Here is a 22,377-nt window from a genome sequence, read left to right as displayed (position 1 = left end):
TGGCGTGTTACAGGGGAAAGTTCCTTTGAGGTCACTTACAACCTGTTTTAATGGTCGCAGCCTGGCCTGGTGGCACAGGAGCAGCTGTACGAGGGAGTCAGCCTCAGCTTGAAATGAAGCGCTTTCGGTGGTGACATGAAATGAAGCTTTGGGTGGTGGAGGCTCTGCAGCAGAAGGTGGCTGCCACGCTGTTGCTGGGCCTTCATTTGCTTGTTGCCGCCGTCTGCTCTGCCATAGCTGTTGGTGCAGCGGCGCTGCAGGTCGCGCTGGAGTCTGTCGGTGATCGAAGGGCACGTGAATCATAGTGCAGAGCAGAGAGAACTCTTTTTTTCTTTCCCTTTATTTTTTTTCTGTTTTTTTTTTTTTTAAACCACTCTAACCTCGGGTTTTGCCTGCTTGCCCCAGCAATAAAATACCCATTGGGTAACTTGTGGTTTTTTCCTCATGAATGACATCAGAATCCCTGTCTGTTTTGGTTATAAAATGGCTGTTAGAGTGCTAGGTTACAGGAAAGAGGATGAGAATTTTGACTTCGGAAGTTCACAGAAGCAGCAATACCTGGTTTAAACACTCCTGGAGTGGAAGCAATGTGCAGCTGAGATTCCTGGTACCACCATAATCTCCCCTTTGTCCATGAGAGGAGAAGAATGACAGAGAAAGCCAGTTTGTCAGAGCAGGCAGCCCGCTTGATCAGGTAAGAGGATGTTCTTTGTTATGTGGCAATTCAAAGTGATACAGACTATTGTTTTCAGATAAATAAAGGAAGAATCTTAATAGCGCCTTGAGAGACTGTGGAGTTTCCACTCCCTGTTTGCACGGTGGAGAGCCACAAGGACGACAGAGGGGCAGGCAGCGGTTCTTTTTGACCTCTCTTAAGGCCACCCTTGCCTTTGGCAGTAGGGTTTGAGTTAGGGAGTGCTCCTCATACAGAACAGGAGGACAGCCCGTTCCTAGGTGTCCCCTCGTGAGAAGTGACACATCTCTTCCCTACTCGGTTCCAGGCAGTAGTTTTGTCAGAGACCTGCTTTTGACAGTGTGGGAAGGAAAGGCAAGACGCTTCTGGTTACTCTCTCCCTTCCCGTGGAGCGTGCCGACTGCCAGCTGCTTTATTCCCTTGAGGACTAATTCCCAAAGACGATGACAGAGCTTTGGAGCAGTCGTGGGTCTCTACCATGGAAAACGAGAGCTGAAGCTGCTGTGGGACCTGTTTGTGCTTTCCTGGTACAGCTTTGCTGGGTGAGAACCCAGAGGCGGGGATGCTGTAAGGTCAGATCCACACCAGCAGCGGGGCTTGTCCATCTGTGTTCCAAACTTTAACGTGCCCGTATGGTTTTAGACAGTGGTTTTGCCTGAAAGGGAATGGCAGCAATGTCTTGCTCTTCCTTGCTTTGAGGGGAAGTGAGAGTGCGGCTGCAGGCCCCTTTCAGAGCGTCTCAGACCGAAGCACTGGCACCTGGTTCCAGAGGGGCAGCTCTGGCTCTGCAGACTGGTGGGACTGGAGGGCAGGGCAGGCTGAGCTGGTCACGGGTGGCTTTGGGTGGGAGCGTTGTGCCTCCCTCCCGCAGTGGGTGCATGGAGAGAACCGAAGCACGCGCTGTGCCGGCTGGGTGCTGTGCTCTCCCCCCGGTTCTGGGGGGGCGGAACGCTTTGCTGGCGGGGCAAGTGCTGTGTCTGGGATCCGAGTGACGGCTTTTCATCTTCGTTTCCTGTGGTTTCTTTCTGCAGAGCAACGCGGGAGACTCTGCAGGGCATCTTGCAGCGCAGCCTGCTCTGGTGTTAAAACTCTACGCAGAAGAGCTTAGCAGTGACCTCCTCGCTGTGGGGACTCTTTGGAGAGGCCGGTGTACTCAGCTGCAGCCTTTGCACGGGAGATGATGGTCTGAGCTCCGGTGAGTTAACTTTCTGACTGAACTTATTATGAGCCTTTACAGGGCAGAAAACCAAACCAACTACTAGTGCTGTTCAGGTGTTAATCAAGCAACTGCTACTGCAGGCTCAGGTATCGCAGCGTGGGTTTTTTAGTTTGGTGCGTTTGGGTTTTTTTTCAATAGTCGCAGTGCAAAAATACCTGCTATTGCTGTTTCTGCAAATGTTTCCCAGTTTCTGGTTACAATAAAAACCTATTGGGTTTTCGGGCTCGTTATCAACTCCAGTAAGTGGGCGACCCGCGTTCAGCCATCCAGGCAGTGGTGTAGAAGCAGACCCATGGCTAACTGCAGGTAGCACAAAGGACTGCTGGGGAGTTTTGCTTTGTTTTTTAAATCCCAGAGCAACTGTTAAAAATAACCTAAAGACGTTTAATTAAAGAACACTCTCTCTTAGCATCATAAAATCTACCATTAGTAGAGAAACTTCCATACAAAGTCCTTGTCTGAATAATTTATTTGGGGTCCGTCATTAATATTTGTTATTTATTACAAAGGGTTATTTAGCGTTCTTTTCCTTTTTATGTTGCATTACTAATTCTTTTCAGCTGATTCAATTTGGACACCCAGTACACGGGGAGATCTGTTTTCTCTGATTGTTGGATGGTGATGCTTTAAAATTAAAAAGAGGTAGAGAAAAACCTCACGCTTGACCGGAGTTCAAAGACTTAACCTTGATTTTATATGAAAACATTTCTAATAACTTAATGAACTCGAAATCCACTGGAAACTTTGTCTGCTTTTCTGTGGTTGTGTAAATCAAATACCTTTGCACAGAAACAGAAGTTCAGTGGTGCGTTTTGGTTGTTTGGAAGAAGTAACACCTCCCTCAAACAAACAAACAAAAGCCCAACAAAGTAACTCTGGGGAAGCAAAGCTGGATTTGGAATTTAATCAGAATCCATATGTTTAAAATGGTAGAGAAGTAAATGGTACATTACTATAAGAGACAGAAGTGGCTAGACACGTGGAAAGCATCTGTTCAGTCGTAGACTGTCACTTCTATTACCTTTCACAGGGAATTAAAATAACTTCAAACGGATTGATGTACGTAGCGGGGTCCTGCAGCGTCTGTGTAACAGGTTGGAACTGGGTTGAAGACTGACTGGTAAAATACTCCATGTCAGGGATTTATTATTTCCCCCCGGCCACCATTCCTTACTCCTGCTGGAGCTTAGATGGGTTGATGTTACCTGATGGACAATGAGCGTTAGTGGGACACGTGTCACTGTGACAACCTTCACCTCTCACTGACCAGCAGCTGAGGTGTTGGTGTTGCCCACTGGCCACTCTTAAGAACGTGAGACCTAAAGTGGATCCTGTTTCAGCTGGGGAGGGATTTAGGGGATTCGGTGAGGCTGAAGGTGCTGAAAGTGCCTCTGTGCTCGGCACTGGTGAGGCCTCACCTTGAGTGCTGTGCTCAGTTCTGGGCCCCTCTGTACAAGAGGGACATTGAAGTGCTGGAGCGTGTCCAGAGGAGAGCGACCAGGCTGGTGAGGGCTCTGGAGAGCAGGGCATACGAGGAGAGGCTGAGGGAGCTGGGCATGTTTAGCTTGGAGAAGAGGAGGCTGAGGGGAGACCTCATTGCCCTCTACAACTCCCTGGAAGGAGGTTGGAGAGAGGTGGGGGTTGGCCTCTTCTCCCGGGTGAATAATGACGGGACCAGAGGAAATGGTCTGAAGTTGCGGCAGGGGAGGTTTAGGTTAGATATTAGGAAGAATGACTTTACTGAAAGAGTGGTCAGGCACTGGAACAGCCTGCCCAGGGAGGGGGTTGAGCCACCATCCCTAGAGGTGTTTAAGAAACGTCTAGATTTGGCACTTCAGGGCATGCTCTAGTGGCAGAGATTGTAGGTTGTTTGGTTGGACTCGATGATCTTAAAGGTCCTTTCCAACCATGAAGATTCTGTGAAAGGAACCGATATTAGTGTGGTATCGTGGTGTGAGCAGCTTCTGTGCCTGGGTGAGGCCTGGGGCCGTACTGCCAGGGGGCTGAGTGGCATCAGTTTCAGGGAGTCCTTTAGCCAGACGCGTTTTGCCATCCCATGGCAGTCACTCAGCATTGAGCATAAGGAACTCTTGTGTCCAGCTTCTACAGAATCTGGGGACAATGTACATGCTGTTTGGAAAAATTCCTTTTGTTTGTTTTGGAGCTGTGACCTGACTGTGTCAGAGACATCCTTACTGGGCTTGTCTGGTGAGAAGCAGTAGACAACCTGTCCCCTTTGCCATCCGGATTCTACAACCTCTGCCTTATCTTTCCCCAGTTGCAACACTCTACTTTGAACCTAGAAAAGAGAGATTTTCGATGGCTCTTGCTCTGGCAAAACTCTGAGATAAAGGTTGTTCTAAGTCTTACGCCGCTTAAAGCTATGGCTTAGCCATGCCTGGGTGTGTATTGATTCTCCCGCGTGTCTGTGTGTGCGTACAGTCCCTCTGCTGTCAGTGAAGGACTCACGTAAGCAGCGATGTATACTTGCCTACCTAAAGTGAAACCATTTTTTTTCCTTTCTAATGTTCCAGTTACCATGTCGGGTGCTTTTGACTTCATTAGGTAAACAACTCTTGGGAGGAAGTGTGATTTCAGAGTTTCCTTTGGAAAGTACCCAACAAGCTACCTCTGTTAATTCGGTGTTGTCATCTTGTGATGATTTTAGAGCCACTAACTAATCTGACTACTGTGTAAACCTAAAATGCCCTTGTTTTAAAAGATTAACTCTCCCTTACAGCAACACCACTTTCCAGCTAAACATCCTGAGCACCGACCTCTGAACCACAGCCTCCGCCAGCCGTAACATCGCTCAGTTGTGCAGCTTCAGCTCTTTCCCACCTGAGATGAACTAGAACTCGAGAACCTCCTGAGGTAAGGGATGGCTTAAGACGTTTATCGTGTGCCAGGTATCCTCCAGCAGAAATCATGGCAGGTATTTCCTGGAGTGACGGAGGCTCCAATGAGACAGTTGCCAATGCCAGTTCAGAATTCAGCTTGGAAGCAGACTTCCAGTATTCCTTGTTTACTGTCATCTACAGCATTGTCTTTGTGCTGGGACTGGGAGAAAATGTCTTGGCTCTGTACCTGCTGTCCTGCAGAGTGACGCACACCTCTCAGTCCTACGTGTACCTGATTAATCTGGCTCTGGTAGACACCTTGTTTGTTTGTGTGTTGCCATTCAAAATTCATTATCACCTGAATCGGAACAATTGGATCTTTGGTGACATGGCTTGTAGGGTAACTGGGACTCTGTACTACATCAACATTTATCTAAGCATTGCCTTTTTCACCTGCATTTGTGTGGATCGCTACATCGCGGTGTTGCACCCCTTCGCATACATCCAGATCAAAGTCATCCATTACGTGATGGTGGTCACGGTCCTTTGGGTGGTCGCCCTAAGTGTCATGGTTCCACTTATCCTTGGAGGTCCCCTCCACAACAGTGGCGCGAGGAACACAATAGCGTGTTTTGAGAACTTTACTACGAGTAGCTGGACTTATCGCATGGCACCGTACAACATCCTGGCCTTAGTTTTTGGGTTTGTGATCCCATTTTCCATCATTCTGATCAGCTACCCTCTCATTGTGAAGCGGATCTCCCAGATCAAGCACAGCATTCGCAAGAGGAAGGCCCTGACCACTATCTACATCATCTTGCTCATTTGTACTTTGTGCTTTCTCCCCTATCACCTCACTCACTTGCTCCACTTTTTAATGAGAATCCAGGTCATCCAGAATGAGTCATTCACCAACCTCATCTACAAAATGCGAAGGGTCACCTTAGCCCTGGTGAGCTTCAACTGTTGCCTTAACCCTCTCTTGTACTACTTCACCTCCTCCAGCAAGCGATGGCGCTGCAACTTCAAGCTCAGATTCAGGTCTAAAATTGTGTACACAATCTGCGACCAGAAATTCGGGGAGTCCTCCTACATTTATAAAGTACAAGAGGGACACGGAAATAAAACCCGCAGAGATGGGATCAACTGAGCTACTTCAAGTAAGTACAATATTCCTCTTTCCGACTGTTGCTTTGAAAACAAACCCGTGAAGCTTTCCGTTCTTTCCTACAGTGGTCGTCACATCAAGGCAACACCGGGGGGAAGTACCAAACAGATATTTATTGTTATTAGCCAACTTGGGTGGTCCCTGGGGGAGCCGCATTCTCTGACAGTGCTAGACAACACGTGGGGAAACACCAGTGTGCGTGAACACAGCGTGGTTTGGTCTCCTTCGGTTTAATTCTGGGGTTGGTAGGAGAACACAGGGCCCTTCTCTGGAAAGCGGTACAGCCCAGGAAAGGGTTAATTGAAGGAAACCAGCCTCCTAACTGACAGTAATCTGCGAGTGGATGTGGGCAGCCCTGCTTGGCTTTTCCCTATTTTGGAGGGCTCCTGTGTTTTCTCCCTGGGGCACACCGTGGCCAGCTGGGCTCCCAAACCGATCCCTGCCCACATTCCACAGCCAAATAAGGGCTTCTCCTCCCTCCCTGCGCATGGAGGGATTGGCATCCCGAGGAGGGGTTCAGTGCAGGGTTTCCACCATCGCCTGCCTATGGATTCAGGCTGAACATCTGTTAATGCAGTTCCAGAAGATAACAGATGCAAGTATTTATCAGTCGGTTAACCCTGTGTGGTGGGTAAAACAACCTCCTCTCCTTACGTGGTTACTGCAGGAGTTGCACAACTCCTTACATGGTGCCGGCCTGGTCAAATGTCAAAGCTTTCTTCAGCCACTGTGTTTACATCACAAAATGTGCCTGACGTGTTTCACCCCTTCTCTTGTATTAACAGAACCACACCGCTTCTGAGAACTCCTGTTTTCCACCCTGTGAACTATGTGACTTCGGCGAGAATTTCTCGTTCGTGGGTTATCAGAGTCACCAGAAAACCACGGGCCTGGCTGACAAACCTCCTTCAAAGCCAAGGGTTTACTTAAGAGGATGTGATTTTTGGTAACGGATACACAGATCTTGCTGTTGTGTTCCTTCCCACACCACCCCCACACTTCAGAGAGGGACAGATGCTGTTGGCCTGCAGGCACGCAAGCTGCTGAGAATGGAAGGGAAATTGTCACAGGCTTGTTTAACATGAACCAAGGTTTGCTGGACTGTCGCAACGTGCTACATCAGTATTTCCACTTTCAAACGTGCACAAAGTCCCGCTGCGACCTGGCACGTGCACCAGGTGGTCGGGGTTCCAAGGTTATGCTGGGCCATTGGATGTGGAACAAGAACTGCCAGGGAGCTTCAAGGCAGGTGTGGGATTATTGTGGCAGAAGGCGGGGGGGAGATGATAAATGATGGTGTCTCTCTGATGTGTAACTTCTCTTCGCACCACAATGGATGTTGCAGCTTCTGCCCATATTCAGCCAGTTTGCTGATGGCAGCCGATGCCACAGTCTGCTCTCTGGTCAAGGACAGGAGGTAAGAGGTTTGGAAAATAAGATGCGTGGGCGTAGGGGGATGTTAAGGTCTTGGTTTGTGGGGGGAAAAAAAAAGGCATTATGATGGTAAGTGAGGGTCTTGAATTTGGGGGGCTGTACTGATCAGTTAAACCCCATCACTGAACCACTTTAGCCATCGGAGCTGTACGCAGCAAGCAAACCAAGAGCAGATCTGAAATTTTAATAGAGCTAAAGCTTTGTAATAGAGGGCTCGTGTGGGTGCAGTACTACACTTGTTGGGATGGGCCTGACTTGCGTTATTGCTCCGTGCAGTCTGTATCCTGTTCCTAACGCTGGGGCAGCCACTGCCCTCTCTGCCTGCCTGTATTTTGCTCTTAGCTTGGAGGAACTCTTTAAATAGTGGTGAGAAAACCTGCTCAAACTTTTCTAAAATATTGAAAATAACGATTCCTGTGTTCCTCTGCTTGACTGGGCTTGGTAAGAGAAGTGCAGATCCTTGCCGTTGTAGAACGAAGCTGATGAGAGCCTCTGAGGGAGTATTAGGACAAACTAATCTTTTATCTTTCATGAGATACTGCTATTTTTGTCCCATTTATAGGCTATAGAAAAACTTCCCAGCACTGGCGGGACTGTTCTTTCCCACTAAGCACAATTTTTATGTTCTGGACAGAGGAAGGAAAATTTTTAATTATTAGAGACTCCACGGAGGAGCAGAGCTTTCCTGCAGGCTGGTGAGCCGTCACTGCGGGCAGTCAGGGCACTCACGCTGCTGGGTAAATAGCACCTTCAGGGCTTTACACTTTTTCTTCTGTTCTACTCGTACTTTGCATTTTAATTGTGAAGCTTTAAAAGCTCCTTGTTTTGCTCTGCACTGCTGAAGTTTTACGGGAAGTGAGCTGTGGGAGGGGAGGAATCCTGAGTGTCTTTTACCTTACTGTGTGAGCAACTCAAAGCTTGTTCCTCGGGACTGGAAAAACAGGCTGTAACGGCTCCCCGACAGGCTGCCGACGGGGAGATCCCGGTACTGCTGAGCAGTGTACGCTGCCGCTGCAGCAACTGGACAAACACTGTAACTCCTTTATTAAACAAAAGCAGAAAAAGACATTGACTATGTAAACAAAATAAAATCTAATCTCTCTGAACCAGCACTGCGCCTGCTGCTCTGTGGCTCACGCTGTACTCTGGGGCAGTCCTTTTTTCAGAAGGGACGTGAGGTAACTGCCCAGTTCTTCATCCTAGAGAGAAAAACGGGATGAAAGCAATCTTCTACTTGACTTTCCCATTTGGGGCAATAAATTTTCAACTCTGGTACCTAGAAATAGACTGAAATAATTCTTGGGCCCATCAAAATCTAGTGTTAGCAGTGTTCAAAAAGGAAACCAGTCCCGTTTGCACAAATGCATTTCTGGGTCTTCTTTCAAAGTATCGGCGTAAAACTCCCATTTGCCAAAGCAGGTGTCTGGACCTGAGGTCTCTCTTTGGAGGAGAAGGACCATTTTTCTTGAAAGCAAAGAATAAAGAACCATTGATGTAATTTTTTTGTTGCTTTGCCCTCAAGAAGACATTTCCTTGCTGTAAAGAAAGCATTTAAAAATACAGCCAGAGAAAGTACGCTTTTTTAAGGAAGAAAAGGTCGTGACTTTGTCTAGGGCAGTTTGGGACTGTAAAGGAGGTAAGATAAGATCAGGGTTGCATGAAAAGCGCGTCTTCAAGCATTTCCTACCTGGTAAGTCCAGGAAACGAGCAGAACTTTGGTTCCTTGATCCTCTGAGTGTGCTGTGGCTTGGATGAGAATGGACTCCACTGTTATAGAACCATCGGGGAGATGCTGCACTGAATAATCTTTCAGGACCCTGGTAAGAGAGAAGTTTGATGATTTATTTTGGATGGAACAAGCTGAAGGGTGGGTCACCCCCTCTATCTTTGAATCCCAAACACCAGCGTTTTGTTACTACTTCTAGCTGGGTCTCTGAGCCAGCACCCGCTGCCCAAGGAAGGGAGAATGGGGCCGATTCGTAGCCTGCTTGTTTTGGTGCTTATATTAACCGTGTAGGATTTCCTACAGAATTTATTTCTGGCTTTGACAATAGCTGTAGCTCCAGCCTGAACCCTGTTCACCTGAGCACAACACCGCTCGCAGAACGGACCAGCTGCCTGTAGGAAGGGAAGAGCTTTTAAGCTTCATCTAAGAATAAGCTCAAAAAAGCCAACGCTTACCCTTTGAGATGGTTATATACACGGAGCACTGTCTCGTGTTCTTTCCGCGGATCCTGAATGTGAACGCGGCAGGTGAAACGCAACTGATGCTCTGCAAGGCCCAGCTCCTTCAAAGCCTGCTCGGGAGAAACCAGGCGGAAGCTCTGCAGAGGAAAATTACAAATCCGTTATAAGCTATTTCTTTGCTTTTTCTGAAGTTTTATTCCTCCTTTGCATCAGCTGCGTGGTTCATCACTGCAGACTCCAGCAGGTAAGATCATTCCTTTTCAACCTCTGAAATGTCTCGGCACATTTCAGTCACAAGCACAAACAGCCTGGCACAGAGGTAAGACGGTGGCAAAACCTCCGCCTAAATAATCGTACCCATTCTTTATTTCCCCAAATTAAAGTTGCTCCCTTAATGGAAGTTGGTTTAACCTTGTTATCGGGGGAATGATTTGTTTAAATAAACATGGTGTTACAGAGTAAGAACAACTCCCTTGGCACCTTTCCAGCCTTGTCCAGCAAGCTGAGGTCTACCAACACCACACTGCTCCTTGATTCTCTTGATTTTTACAGGCACAGGGAGTCGGAAACACCTTGGCTTCACAAGGCCGGAAGCCACAGCCACCTCAGAATGGCTGTAGCTGCAGGGGCCCAGGTAGAAAACAGACTTTGGACAGAAGCAGCTCTTCAAATGTGTCTGTTTCCCCTGACTTCATCCATGAACATTCATGAGAGTGGCCAGTAAAAATTCTACTTCCGCAACACCCTCAGGAATAGCAAGATACCAATTCTGAAGTTGTGGGACTAGAGAAGACCATCAGTCAAGACAACGGCTAAGCTAAAGAGTCTGTCTTACGGATTGATCTCCACAGGTATGGTGTTACTGGGCCCTTTCCAAGAAACTAGGACTGCTTACCTTTAGCTCCTTGGTTCACCCAGACCTCACTTATGAATTATAACAACATACTTTATCAGAGGACACAAGACAACCGTAAGAACTGTTTTTACTTACGTTATCCTTCATAATTAATGTCCCATGCATTAGCTTTGGCTTCTTGGCATCTGGTAAGAGACCTAAACAAAGGCCAATGGAAGAGAACGACAACATGGTTAACGATCATGCACTTACTTTTCACACAAGACGATTCCTCTAGGACTTAATAGATTTGATTTCCGAGTCACTGCTGAGGCTCAGAGACTAAGATTTTACATCTTTGTTCTGTCTGTTAAAGCGCATGATGCTTAAACCATTAGTGCTCTAGAAACATAAGAAACCAAGCTTAGTAATACACACCAAGTGCTTCTCTTCCCACATCGCTTCCTATTTGAGAAGTTTTAGCTTTTTCTTAAATGGGGTTTATAAAAGTAATTCCAGTTTTGACAGCCCTGGCTAGTAAGAGCATACCTGGACTTTGTTTTCACAGTGAAGGGGCAATGAGTAGCAAACATGGTGGAGTGTGTGTGTTTGTTTTTAAACATTATCGACTGTACATTAACAGCAGAGTAGCCTTCATTTCACAGGAAGCCCTCTCAACCACTAAATGCTCATAAAACCCGTTCTTTTACAGGAAGAACTGCTCTAAGTCACCATTGCTACAAACGGCCCTGCACCACTGTTCCCACCCAAGATAAGGCCTAGACAACACAGCGGCAGCGCCCAAAAGATTAAATTCTTGGTTAAAAATGTGTCACCTATTGCTGTTTCTCTCTTCAGGAGTCCCAGGGATATGTCCACTGGAATGCTGGGGTTGGTGAATATCGTTGTGGTCTCTCCGTTTGCAGGCATGTAACAGCTGACATCTGCAATGCAAAGGCCCGGTGTCAGCGCTGCTGCAGCAGCACCTCCCCTCCCGCGCCCCCCTTTCGCCCCCAGGCAGGGTGCCAGCGTCCCCAGAGCAGGACTGCCTGCGCTCTGATGTCAACAACAAATTACTGCAAAGAAATCTGCAGACAATAAGTAACCATCCAATGCGACGTCTGTGCTTTCTCCACTCCTTTTAAGAGTAGCTGTTTCTAAGGAATTAATCTTTTTCTGGAGCTCATTCCCTGTTAGCAACCAAAATTGCTCACTTACAATTTCAGGTGTACCCTGCCTGCCTCAGCTTCTTTTAGGAGTCTAAAGAAATAAAAACTCACTAAGTGCTGAACCGTAACAATACAAACGTAACAAAGCACCTTCTACTTCAGGTCTAAATGGGCATTAAAATTAAGTGGGCTTAACGCGTTAAACAAGAATGCTGCAGTCCCAGGGTGACTGGTCCTGTAAATGACACCATGCCTAACTCTGGCCAGTGGATTAAGTATGCAAATTGCAATGCCTGCCTTCTACTGCCATTCCCTCTAAATATCAACACTATACGTACGAAATTCCTGTTCTATTTTCTGCTTCAGAAACTCCATCTTCTTTGCTTCACCGTGGACCAGCAGAACGTTTCGTGGCTCAGCCTGGCGAATCAGCTGCATTATTCCCTTGGCATCAGCGTGGGCACTGAAGGACATGTACTCCACCTGCATCTTTACTTCCAGCTGGGGGGGAGCAGAAAGCACAGGTTTTGTTAATCAGGAACTGCTTTGGTTCTCTACAGCTTCCATACCACACACAGACTGCTCTGTATTTAGTTTAAAGAAGGAAATTGGAAAATGAAGTTGGAGACAGAGCTGCTTATCAGCAGAGAGGGAATACAATGCTGTACAGAAAAGCTTTCAATAACTTACAGGATCAAACTGCCCAATTTCAGAGCACAACACCTGTTGCACATTTGCCAAAACAAGCCAATACTTAAGGACAGTATCCCTTAAATATCCCTGTCTGCCTAAAAATGTATCATTTTCACCTGTCTAATGGTGCCTAGTTATTAAACATTATTAAACATTACCGATAGGCCCCTGACAAAGTCTGATGGCAGAAAAATATACACTGTTGCCAATATAAAGGGGGAAAAAACCCTATTCCAACCCCAAAGAAAATGTTGCTTGGGTATTTCCCATGTTGTGTGTGGCAGATTCCCGTTACAAGTACATGGTCTCTAACTACCACCTGAAGAACTTCCCACAATGATCCTCTTTCTTGAAAATAAAACTTACTATTTGTCTTCCTTCCATCTCCAGCTTGCGCTGCCCACTCAGAATCTTATGGCCCACAGTTCCCTGCACACAGTAGCCTGGCATGATGACCTGAGAAGGAAACCAGAAAGATCCGCGTGTGGCCTATACATAGCACAGCTGTCGTTAACATAACAATAGCCACAAACACACAATGCCGATATAAAGTTGTGTTCTTCCCCTCTCACATACCACCATCCTTCACTGGAACGCTGCTCGCTTTGGTCTGCAGCTTGTCAACACCCAACTCCAGAACACACAGGAAAATGAAATTAGAAAGCAAACTACTGAAATGTACACACCACTAAGTAAGAATTAACGCTAGCTACGAATGTCTCTGAAGCAGCTTCAAATTAACAAAAGCCACTTTGAAAATAAAATCTCCCACAAGCTGCTGTCCCAGCCATGCAGCTCCTCTGCTCGCCCTGGCACACCCAGCGAAGAAAAATCACAGCTTGAGAGGGCTCTGCCCTGGGTTGGGTCACTAAAGGACTCGTCTCATTTAACCCTGGATGCTCAGGAAAAGCTTTCCTGCCGCCTTTGTTCTGATGCCCGTGTCAGCACCACTGTCACATTAAAACAGCACTCGAGGAAACAGAATTTCTTACCATATTCTTTTCATTCCCTGCCCATTTCCTGAAGATCTGAAGGGACTGTCCTGCATGAAGCATACCAGGGGTTGCAAACACAACCTAGAATTCAAAGATGTACCAAGAATCACCACAAAAAACAGGGGTTTTTTTCCCATTTCTCAAACCAGGACAACTTAAAATACATAAATATTTTAGAACAGTGGAGAGCATCCACTAATACACATCACAGCACGCTTACTACATCAAAGCTCTAATGGGGATTTTTGCTACTTTATTTTTCCCACCTTGTCTAATTTTCAAGTACACTGTACCGTTCTAGGATATTTTTATGAGCATCCATAGTGTCTGATAAAAACCTTGAAGGGTTTTATAATGCTGCTTAACATGCTCGACAGATTCCTCTTTCAGCCTAACAAACCAGTTAGAAATAAAACCAGCGATAAGAGATGGTGCCGTCATCTGTTTCCTGACTTAAGTCAAAAGAATATACTGTAAAAATTACAGTTTGAATCAGGTCCAGAGGTATAGATTATATGGACATGCAATCTTTTTTTTTTTTAATTATTTTATCTGGGCATTTCTACCTTTACTGAAATAAAGATAGATCGTTCAGTTACACAGATAAAAGCATTCAAATGGCCTGGCCACAAGAGGGTTTCAGACGGGATGCTGCTATAAATGGGCAGAGGATGGCGAGTTTTTGCCTGTTTGCCTTCGCCAGGAACACAGTGGTGTAAAACCAGCTCCCTCACACGGCACGTCCGCTCTATTACCTGGTTAACGGCCACCTACCATAGGCCCCGGATTGTCTGCAAAGGCTCGATCAAACGCTTTGATGTGTTTGAATTCAAACATGTTCCTCTGCACAAATGTTTTCCGAATTTTCTGATTAGTCCAGGTGATGAAGAGCTTGTAATAATGATTGGCCTTCTCCGTCAGTCCCGTGGAAAAATAAATTGGAGCCTTCAAGTTCATTCTTTCCCTGTAGAAAGAAGCGTTCCAGAGACTCGTGAAGGCCAAATTAGGATCCCCGCTATCCATGCTTAAACTCCATAAACCTATGGAGTCTCCAAAGAGGATTTTTTTTGCATATCCGACTCTCAATGACCTATAAATCAGTATTACGCTACATCGCTATGCATTAACTTATTACTAAGTAGGCTTTAGTCCAATTCTCCTTCTCGCCCACTACAGACAACTTCCTTCCGTTACCAATGTTAATCATTCTGCTACGGGAAACAGTAAAAGCAGCAGCATTTGGTATTATCAAAACCATTTCCACACAATGCCTATAGGTAAGTTTAATACTTACATCATTCACCACTCCTCCCCCTCCCGGGAAAACAGTTTTACAACATGGCAAAGATGCAATCAAATTTTTTAAAGGACAGAGGCGTGGAGTGCAGTAGAAAATGACTCTGGATAACAAAATGGTTAGTTTATTGCTTAGAGTCAAGAATGCTGGGAAATACATGGAAAGAAGTAATTCCGCAACGGGTAGTGTGGGCCGACATGCAGGGGAGCGCTCATGAGAACACTTGTACTGAACAGACACAACGTCTCACAGAAGCCTGCCAGCCCCACAACTCGAGGAGGACAGAAAGGAGGGGGAACGTGCACAGAAGAGACGGCACTCACCAGAAAGTCTCCAATAAAATGCAAAGTTCCTGGGCACGTCCAAGGGCAAAAACTGGGATAAGAACCTGCAATTGAGATATGATTTACAGTCTGTGAAACAGGAGGTAAATGGCCCTGCAGCGTGACCACGTCTGAACGAGTCCCTCAGTTCCCTTTCACTTTCTGATATTCTTTTGCTGACCTTTCTTTCCACAGGAACGTGTTCTCCTGCAGTTTTGGAACGAAAGGCACTGATATTTGCCCAGCACCTGTGCGCTCGGCTAAGCCTTGGGTTTGTACGTACAGAGGAAAGCCTCTGGCAGGACACGGTGCTTGTGAATATATTCAGGTCTGTTCTCTGCTGGACAACATGATAACAAGTTGTTGACAGCAACAGTTCTGGCATTATTTGTGGAAATGGACAGCGAGCGTTTCTGTCCTTGGTCACTTTCTCTGTGCTGGGGGAATTAGGACCTCCCTCCCCTCCCAAATTAAGACAATGCGGGAGGAAAGAACACAAAACTGTTTCAATTTCCAATGTTTTCTTCAGTTAGGTGCTGTCGCTTGGCAGCGAAGAGTTTACCACCACTTTTTTGTTTTCCAGATTCAGAGGGAAAGCCATTGTCTACTTCTTAATGGAACCGTTTAGCAAACCACATCCATTACCAAGAGACTCACCCCCTTTTCCACAAGCAAGCCTACGTTTTGCCCCTGCTAAGACAATAAGAATGAATAAAATACAGGGCTTGAGTCACAAGAGATAAACTACTGTTAACTTTCAACCAAAACGCAGTTCAAGTTCTACACGTACAACCAACAGCCAGACTAACTTTCCATTTAATCGAGTTAAATGAACCACGTCCTAGGAACCTAGAGCCAGATCCTCAGCTACACTGAAATCAGTAAAACGCTCCTGCCTTCCAAATTTCCACTTCTGGTTCCATTTTCTGAGGGGTTAAAATGCCTCTTTTTATAAAGTCTTTTCCTAGGTGTGCTCTAAATGGGGCATTAATGAAAAAGGATCTCAAAAACAAATTTTATATTAGCAAAGATAAGGGCTAAGCTCTAAGAAACAGAAAAGACTGCCTGAAATTCTAAAGCAATAATGGACTGATACAACTAACGGCCGAGTTCCGATGCTCTCATCGTGTGGTCCATGTGCTAGCTGAAGTTGTTCACATCAAACCACACGGGACTGGAGCGGGCTTACCCAAGCAAAGCGGCCAGGCAAGTGACAGCCACCACCAAGGTACTGAAGCATCGTTTGCTGCACAGCGAGCACATGCTGCCACGCACTTGGAGGGGTTTTATGGTACCAGCCAGCACGGTGCTGAGCAGCACAGAACAGGACACTGAGCAGACAGACCTGTCTACACTGGAAATCCTTCCTGATCAAGTTTAAAAGCAGTCTCAGTTTCTTAATTTACAGGACTGAGCGGATGCTTCACTATACAAGATGCAAATCAAGTTAATTTTGCCTTTATCCTCCATATTTGCAGACTGTAAGCATAGCATTTCCTTTACTGTCTCATTAAATCAATTTGGTTTTCTTCTTGGTGTAATTTAAGTGTTTAATATTCTGTCTTTTAAAGTACAGAAGGAGGAATATAAAAATGCCTTCAGTTTCATGTAGTGGTCATACATAGGTGCCTGAGTTAATTAGTAGTTACAGGGCACCATGGAGCCAATAAGAGCCTCACAGAGAAAAAAAACACATCACTTAGGTTATCAGAACGCCATACCTTCCCTCCTCTTTCTACAGTCTCATGAACTTTCTTCAGGAAGTCTCTTTCTCTGCAGCGTTTGGAATCTCTGATAGTTGTCGCATAGGTGGATTCACTTATTAATAAATCTGGGCGACACTTATCAATCCAGGCAGCACTAGAACAAAAGGAATTTAAAAAAAAAAAAAAAAAAGAAACAAAACAAACCCAAAACAACAATCAGGAGACGGTATCCGGCATTTCTGATCTGTGGGTCTCAAAGATGGGTGGAGAACATCACTGTCTCCATTTGCAGATAGGAAAACAGGTACACAGATGTGCGTCCGCTTGCCCAAAGTCACCGAGGAGTCCTGTGGCAGCATCAGGACTCCTCTCTTTGCAGGCCATGCTTTCTTTAAATTAATCCAGCTCAGAATAAAGACTACAGGTTTTGAAAGGCAATTCTTCTCCAGTCTCTTACTTGTTTTAAATGCCTTACAATATTATTCCAAATAGCATGAATATTATAAGTCTCTTACAGATGCCAGTAAAAATAAAATGAATGTTAAAGCTTGCAATTGGTGCTCTCCTAGAAAGTAAATACATTTAGAAGATACCATGACAATAAAACATTTCAAACATCTAAGCCCAATTATTACGTAGCCTTAAAAATAGATTAATACGAGTATATAGAAGATTTACATTAAGGCCTATCTGGAAGAATCAATGTAAATCTGTTCATTCTTGTAATTCAAAATGCATTTATCTTTCCAGCAAAGACATCGTTACGTGTTCCGGTCTCCTAACAAAGAATCAATGCTGATAAGCCCCTAGTATTAACAGAAGCTCTGCTAAAATCTTCCCGTCAGAAATACATACAATTCATAGAGACTCAGTTTCCTACTTACCCTAAATGTCTGTCTGGTGTCATGTTATAATCACCCTAATGGAAGAAGAGAAATGCATTAACATTCTCAAGGTAACGAGACGGGCCATTTAAAGGCGATGTAGGTATCTATAGATGGTTTTTTGCATACTCACAGTGTACACAACTGACTCGCATCCAACCTTAATCTGGAACATGGCCGCCCCTAGCACATGGCCTGCATAGTACGCCTTGATCTCCAGCTCCTCATCCACCTGCGCCAAGAGGCAAACACTGCATTACTGCACACATTTCAAACAACTAAAATTGCTCTGCCTTCTACAACAATACGGCGGGTCGGACCCCAGAGTAGGCAGAAACGATCGCTTACCTGAACTGTCTGGTGAAGATGCACAGCAACCACTTTTTTCATACAGTCTTTAATCATTTGAGAAGTAAAGAAGTTTGTTTCCCCTTTCTTGTCTACAGTTATTTTCCTATAGTCCTCCAGGAGGATGGGACAGATGGCCTTGGTAGGATGCGTCATGTAAATGGGCCCGTCATAACCCACCATTTCACTGAAATACGGCAAAGCTCCACAATGGTCCAAGTGAAAGTGGCTGCAAAAAGACATAAAGGATAAATGAGATGCCGCACAGGAAATCAGCTTGCCTGCTTCTCAGATCTTGCTTCAGATTTTTAAAGCACTGCGTGGCGTAGAGGGACTAGCCAGAACATGAATGACGGACTGACAACACGTTTGGGCTGTTAGGGACAGTACACAAAGCTTTCCCGTTTCCCATCCGAGCTCTGCCAAGGAAGGAAGATTCCTCACCTGATGATCACACAGTCGAGAAAGTCAGTCAGCCTTCCGTTCTGAGTGATGTAAGAAAAGTCAGGAAAGCGTCTCTGCAAAGACACGAAGGGGCAAGAGCAGTTCATTCTCTTCCATAATCCAGCTCCAGCAGCAGTTGATACATGTGCGCAATAATCACACCTAGCTAATATTACTCCTGCATCACGTAAGATGGGTCAGGCAACGTTCAAACAAAAGGGAACAGAGCGGATCAATGAACCTGGAGCCCTGCTGGGAAAGGCCAGGTATCTCTACCCAACATTCAGGCTTCTCCACCATACTCACATCATCGTTGTAGCCCATGTGCATCCCACAGTCAAGCATTACGTTTTTCCCGGCAATAGACACAAGGATACAGCTGCGCCCCACATCCTGGCCAGCTCCTGGATGGAAGCAAAGACAGACAAGTAAGACGTCTCTGGGAATGCTTACAATCACTTAAAAAGAGAAACGTTTAAAGGTCTGCACAAACTGCCTAACCCTTCTCTGATGCAGGGGAAGACTATATCCTTTCTTCCAAGCCAGCAAATCTGTCCGAAAGGAGGTAAATACGAACTGTTTTACCCCATTCCCTGAGTTTATGAGGGGGCCTTCCAGCTGCAGTTGCAAAACTGCAGTAAATACAGCGCTGCATCCAAACCCATAAGCAGTTCAGGGCACATTTGTTCTCTGCCCGCTGCTGTGCAATCGCAGCTACACGGTTTCAAGTAAGAGCAAAATGATCTCTTATGGGGAAAGGATAAGAGACGTCTGTCACGGAACTCCGAGTTCCGAGGGCTCTGCACCTCCCCAGGCACGGTGCCTCCCGGTGAAAGCCCAGACCTTCATTAAGCTCTAGTGAAGTCAATTCCAAGCCAGAAAACTATCCATCAGGATAAAGCAGTTCTTCTGCTTGGCATATCCTCTGCCCTCTCAGTACAGAAATGCACCTCAAAACTTTCTGTGCAACCCATTAAAAAAAAAAAAAAAAAAAAAGAAAAATTTGCTTCCTGCGAATCTTTAGCACTGCTAAGTGAACTGATACTCCGACTACACTGTCCAATACTACAACGCCTTTACCAGTATGTATTAACGAATCCTGTAATCAAAATAGAGTTGTCAGACCTTCGGAGTCTTACTTGCTTGAAAGACAAAAGGACAGTGACACGCTGACAACAACCAGGTGTAACACGTATTGCAGTACAACACTGTGAGCAGTTTTTGTGGCACGGAAAGGCAGGTATGTCTCCAGCAGCCTAACGCGTATTACTTGGAATTCTAAATTACAAAGTTTTTCCCCGTTTCTATTTCAGGATGATTTTAAATTGTACTTACCCAAGGGAGTGACTTTTATTTCAGGCATTTTAACAAACTCTAAAGCTCAAACTGCGTGACAAATTATTTCAGAAACAGCCTAACGGGGTCCTCAAAACCACGAGAAGATTTAGCCGGTTTTACAGCTGCCATCTCAATTATTTTTTCAGCATCGGGCAGAAGATTTAAGCAGAGCCTCAACTTCTTCCTAGAGGGAAGACAGCGAGGAAACACCGGTGAGATCCACGCGTGGGTGATTAACAACAACTAGAAACTCGGGCTTCCACGATCCCCACCACCGCCACGACCCAGCAAAGGCGGCCGGGGAGAGGGAAGGGCTCCCGGCTCGTGGTGTTTATTCACACCGCACACCGATCGCCAGCCGCAACCCCGCCGCCCTGCTGAGGTAAAACCTGCCCGAGGCGCCGCCGCTCCCGGCCCCGCCGCTCCCAACGGCCCGCAGGGATGACACCCCACAGACACCCCCGCAGCGCGACCCGCGGCCTCCCCAAGGCCCGCCCGACACCCCCCCCCCCACCGCGGCCTCCTCAAGGCCCGCCCGACCCCCCCCCCTCCTCACCGCGGCCTCCCCAAGGCCCGCCCGACACCCCCCCGCCTCACCGCGGACCGCCCGGCCCCGCCGTCCCGGGCCTGCTCTCGGCCGCCGCTGCGCAGGCGCGTCCGCCCCGCCGGGCGGGGACCGATGGGGCAGCGGCGGTAATGGCGGTGGCGGCGGGCGCCTTCAGCCTGCGGGAGGTCCTCGCCGCCTTCCAGACGTGCGTGACGGAGCGGCGGGAGGTGCTGCTGGGCCCCTACCTCTGCGGATGGCGGGGGCTCATCCGGTGAGTGCCCGCGGCGGCCGCCCCCGGCCCGCGCCCGCTAACGCCGGCCTGTCTCACCCCCGTTCCCCCCTCAGGTTCCTGCACAGCCTGGGCGCCATCTTCTCCTTCGTCTCCAAGGACGCGGTGGCCAAGGTGCAGATCATGGAGAACTACTGCGGCGGCGAGCAGCGGGAAAAGTACGTGTCGCTGCAGTCCATGGTGGAGTACGAGCTGGCCAGCGGGCTGGTGGATCTCCAGAAGCGATCAGGACGGCCCGACTCCGGCTGCCGCACTGTCCTGCGTCTCCACAGGGCCCTGCGCTGGCTGCAGCTCTTCCTGGAGGGGCTGAGGACGGGCCAGGAGGACTCCCGCACCTCCGTCATCTGCACGGACTCCTACAACGCTTCCCTTGCCGCCTACCACCCCTGGGTGATTCGCAAGGCGGCCACGGTGGCCTTCTGCGCTCTGCCGTCCCGCAACGCCTTCCTGGAGATCATGAACGTGGGCACGGCCGAGGAGGCTGTGGCCATGCTGGGTGAGGCCTTGCCCTATATCTGCGATGTGTACGGCATCACCCAGGAGCTCTTTGCCCAGCATAAGCTGCTTGACCTTCCTTGAGGGGAGGGATGTTCCAAGAGCCGTGCCACATTCTGACAGAAGTTGGATGAAAGGGGGAAACGGGGCATGTTTTCACAGACGCACGAGGGTCTGGTTCTGTCCGTGGTCGCTCTCCCTTTCCTTTTCCAGCACGGAGCTGCCAAGTCGCAAAGCTAAGAAAAAATTCACTTTATAAGAGAAAATTGCACCTTTTTTTTTTATATGTACATATATCTGTCTCTGTGTGTAGAGCCTCAGCTCTACAGTAAGAAAAAAACCAGTAGTACTGTGCTAAAGGGATTTCTTTTCCTGGATTCACCTTCAACTCTCCAGCTAGACTGGGAGTGGGAGGTTTTATTTTCTTTTTGAAGCCAAACTCTGCAACTTCAGCAGCTTCCGTGGATTTACACCAATAGGCAGGACCTTGTGTGACAGCACAACTTTCAGATGTGGTGTCTGAGCACATTAACACGACATGCAAGCTCACTTTGCCACTTTTGTTTACAAGCTGTTCCTTTGAACAGGGGGGGCGGTTGCCCTCCGTTATGCTTTAACCATGACAATACAATCATGAGTAACGCGTGTCTGAAGGGAAGCTTTTTTCCTTGTGGTCACAGACTCATTTGATTATTGCTGCTAATTCTGCGTCCATGAGAATTAAAGGAAAGGGTGGTGTTACAGTAAGAGACCATTCTTCCTTTGTGCTCGGATCCATTAAGCAGGACCTTCCTTCTGTGCAGCTTCCCCTGTCCATTAATCTACGCTTTATGCATCTGGGGATGCGGAATAACTTTTAGTATGTACTGCACAATACCGTATATCGGCTGGAGACTGGACCTTACCTGTGGTCTCATGGTTATGTTTGGGTTTTTTTTTTAATGAATGTGTCAAATGCCTACAAAAATGACTTCTCTGGGGAGAAATCTGAACTTGTACTGTACGTCACTACTTTGTGAGGCTTACGGCTTCCATTGCAAATCACTGTATATAATAGCCGGTGTGTGTATGTATACATATACGCACACACCTAAGTATGTAAAACAAGAGTTTACTTAGCTTTTTGAAAGCTGAAAAAACACTATATTGTTAGTTCAGGATGACGTGAATATTTGGGGGAGAAGGGAGAACCCCACAGGCTGGGACATGTTTTGATGTATCTCAGATAGAAGGCATTTTGGCCTAATGTAACACTGAACGATTCAGGAAATCACTATTACCTCATGGAGATTAAACAAACTGGACATTAAATTATGTGAATAAAATGCTTCTGAAGAGTATCCTTCATAGGAATGCTTGCTTTCTTTGTGGTGCTGGAAGGAACATGACTGCATTATCCATTATTACGTCGTGTCCTTCACTAGCAGAGTCTGTTTCGTTTCCTCAGGGATCAGGCGTGCAACCAACGGGCA

The 22,377-nt window shown here is 46.9% G+C and overlaps 3 protein-coding genes across 11 annotated transcripts; 2 read left to right on the top strand and 1 right to left on the bottom strand.

Moving 5' to 3' along the window:
• Window positions 1-131: 131 nt before the first annotated feature.
• Window positions 132-8,466, top strand: LOC141732190 (lysophosphatidic acid receptor 6-like). The gene is made up of 5 exons (XM_074560752.1): window positions 132-694; window positions 1,002-1,236; window positions 1,726-1,889; window positions 4,654-5,913; window positions 6,707-8,466. Exon 4 carries the CDS (start codon window positions 4,842-4,844, stop codon window positions 5,901-5,903), a length of 1,062 nt encoding a protein of 353 aa, XP_074416853.1. The 5' UTR covers window positions 132-694; window positions 1,002-1,236; window positions 1,726-1,889; window positions 4,654-4,841; the 3' UTR covers window positions 5,904-5,913; window positions 6,707-8,466.
• On the bottom strand, window positions 6,831-20,704 carry INTS11 (integrator complex subunit 11). Of its 9 annotated transcripts, XM_074560743.1 has the most exons (19): window positions 20,172-20,290; window positions 19,572-19,758; window positions 18,543-18,640; window positions 18,237-18,310; window positions 17,793-18,021; window positions 17,578-17,676; window positions 17,445-17,479; window positions 16,576-16,714; window positions 14,855-14,919; window positions 14,009-14,198; window positions 13,232-13,315; window positions 12,606-12,695; window positions 11,885-12,047; window positions 11,214-11,321; window positions 10,534-10,595; window positions 9,537-9,679; window positions 9,043-9,172; window positions 8,250-8,395; window positions 6,831-7,321 (listed from the first exon to the last, which is right to left on the bottom strand). In XM_074560743.1, exons 2-18 carry the CDS (start codon window positions 19,597-19,599, stop codon window positions 8,267-8,269), a joined length of 1,866 nt encoding a protein of 621 aa, XP_074416844.1. In that variant the 5' UTR covers window positions 19,600-19,758; window positions 20,172-20,290; the 3' UTR covers window positions 6,831-7,321; window positions 8,250-8,266. The 9 variants fall into 9 exon arrangements, with proteins under 9 accessions (XP_074416844.1, XP_074416846.1, XP_074416847.1 ...); XM_074560745.1 differs by lacking the exons at window positions 6,831-7,321; window positions 20,172-20,290 and adding an exon at window positions 20,367-20,514; XM_074560746.1 differs by lacking the exon at window positions 6,831-7,321 and having other exon boundaries at window positions 20,179-20,221.
• On the top strand, window positions 20,252-22,243 carry CPTP (ceramide-1-phosphate transfer protein). Its single transcript, XM_074560756.1, has 2 exons — window positions 20,252-20,392; window positions 20,467-22,243. The coding sequence occupies exons 1-2, from the start codon at window positions 20,271-20,273 to the stop codon at window positions 20,987-20,989; spliced, it is 645 nt and encodes a 214-aa protein (XP_074416857.1). The 5' UTR covers window positions 20,252-20,270; the 3' UTR covers window positions 20,990-22,243.
• The last annotated feature ends 134 nt before the right edge of the window (window positions 22,244-22,377 follow it).

This window comes from Larus michahellis, chromosome 16 (genome assembly GCF_964199755.1).
Source record: "Larus michahellis chromosome 16, bLarMic1.1, whole genome shotgun sequence".
Taxonomy (NCBI): Eukaryota; Metazoa; Chordata; class Aves; order Charadriiformes; family Laridae; genus Larus; species Larus michahellis.
The sequence above is the reverse complement of the archived record's forward strand: the minus strand, read 5'-3'. Positions and strand labels throughout refer to the sequence as shown.

Coding starts and splice junctions, on each gene's coding strand:
- LOC141732190 (XM_074560752.1), top strand. CDS start 4,842: ATGGCAGGTATTTCCTGGAGTGACGGAGGCTCCAATGAGACAGTTGCC.
- INTS11 (XM_074560745.1), bottom strand. CDS start 19,599: ATGCCTGAAATAAAAGTCACTCCCTTGG. Junction 18,641..19,571: donor AATAAAAGTCACTCCCTTGG/GTAAGTACAATT, acceptor GCTTCCATCCAG/GAGCTGGCCAGGATGTGGGG. Junction 14,199..14,854: donor ATTTTATTGGAGACTTTCTG/GTGAGTGCCGTC, acceptor TTCTTTCTACAG/GGAAAGAATGAACTTGAAGG.
- CPTP (XM_074560756.1), top strand. CDS start 20,271: ATGGCGGTGGCGGCGGGCGCCTTCAGCCTGCGGGAGGTCCTCGCCGCC. Junction 20,393..20,466: donor GGATGGCGGGGGCTCATCCG/GTGAGTGCCCGC, acceptor TTCCCCCCTCAG/GTTCCTGCACAGCCTGGGCG.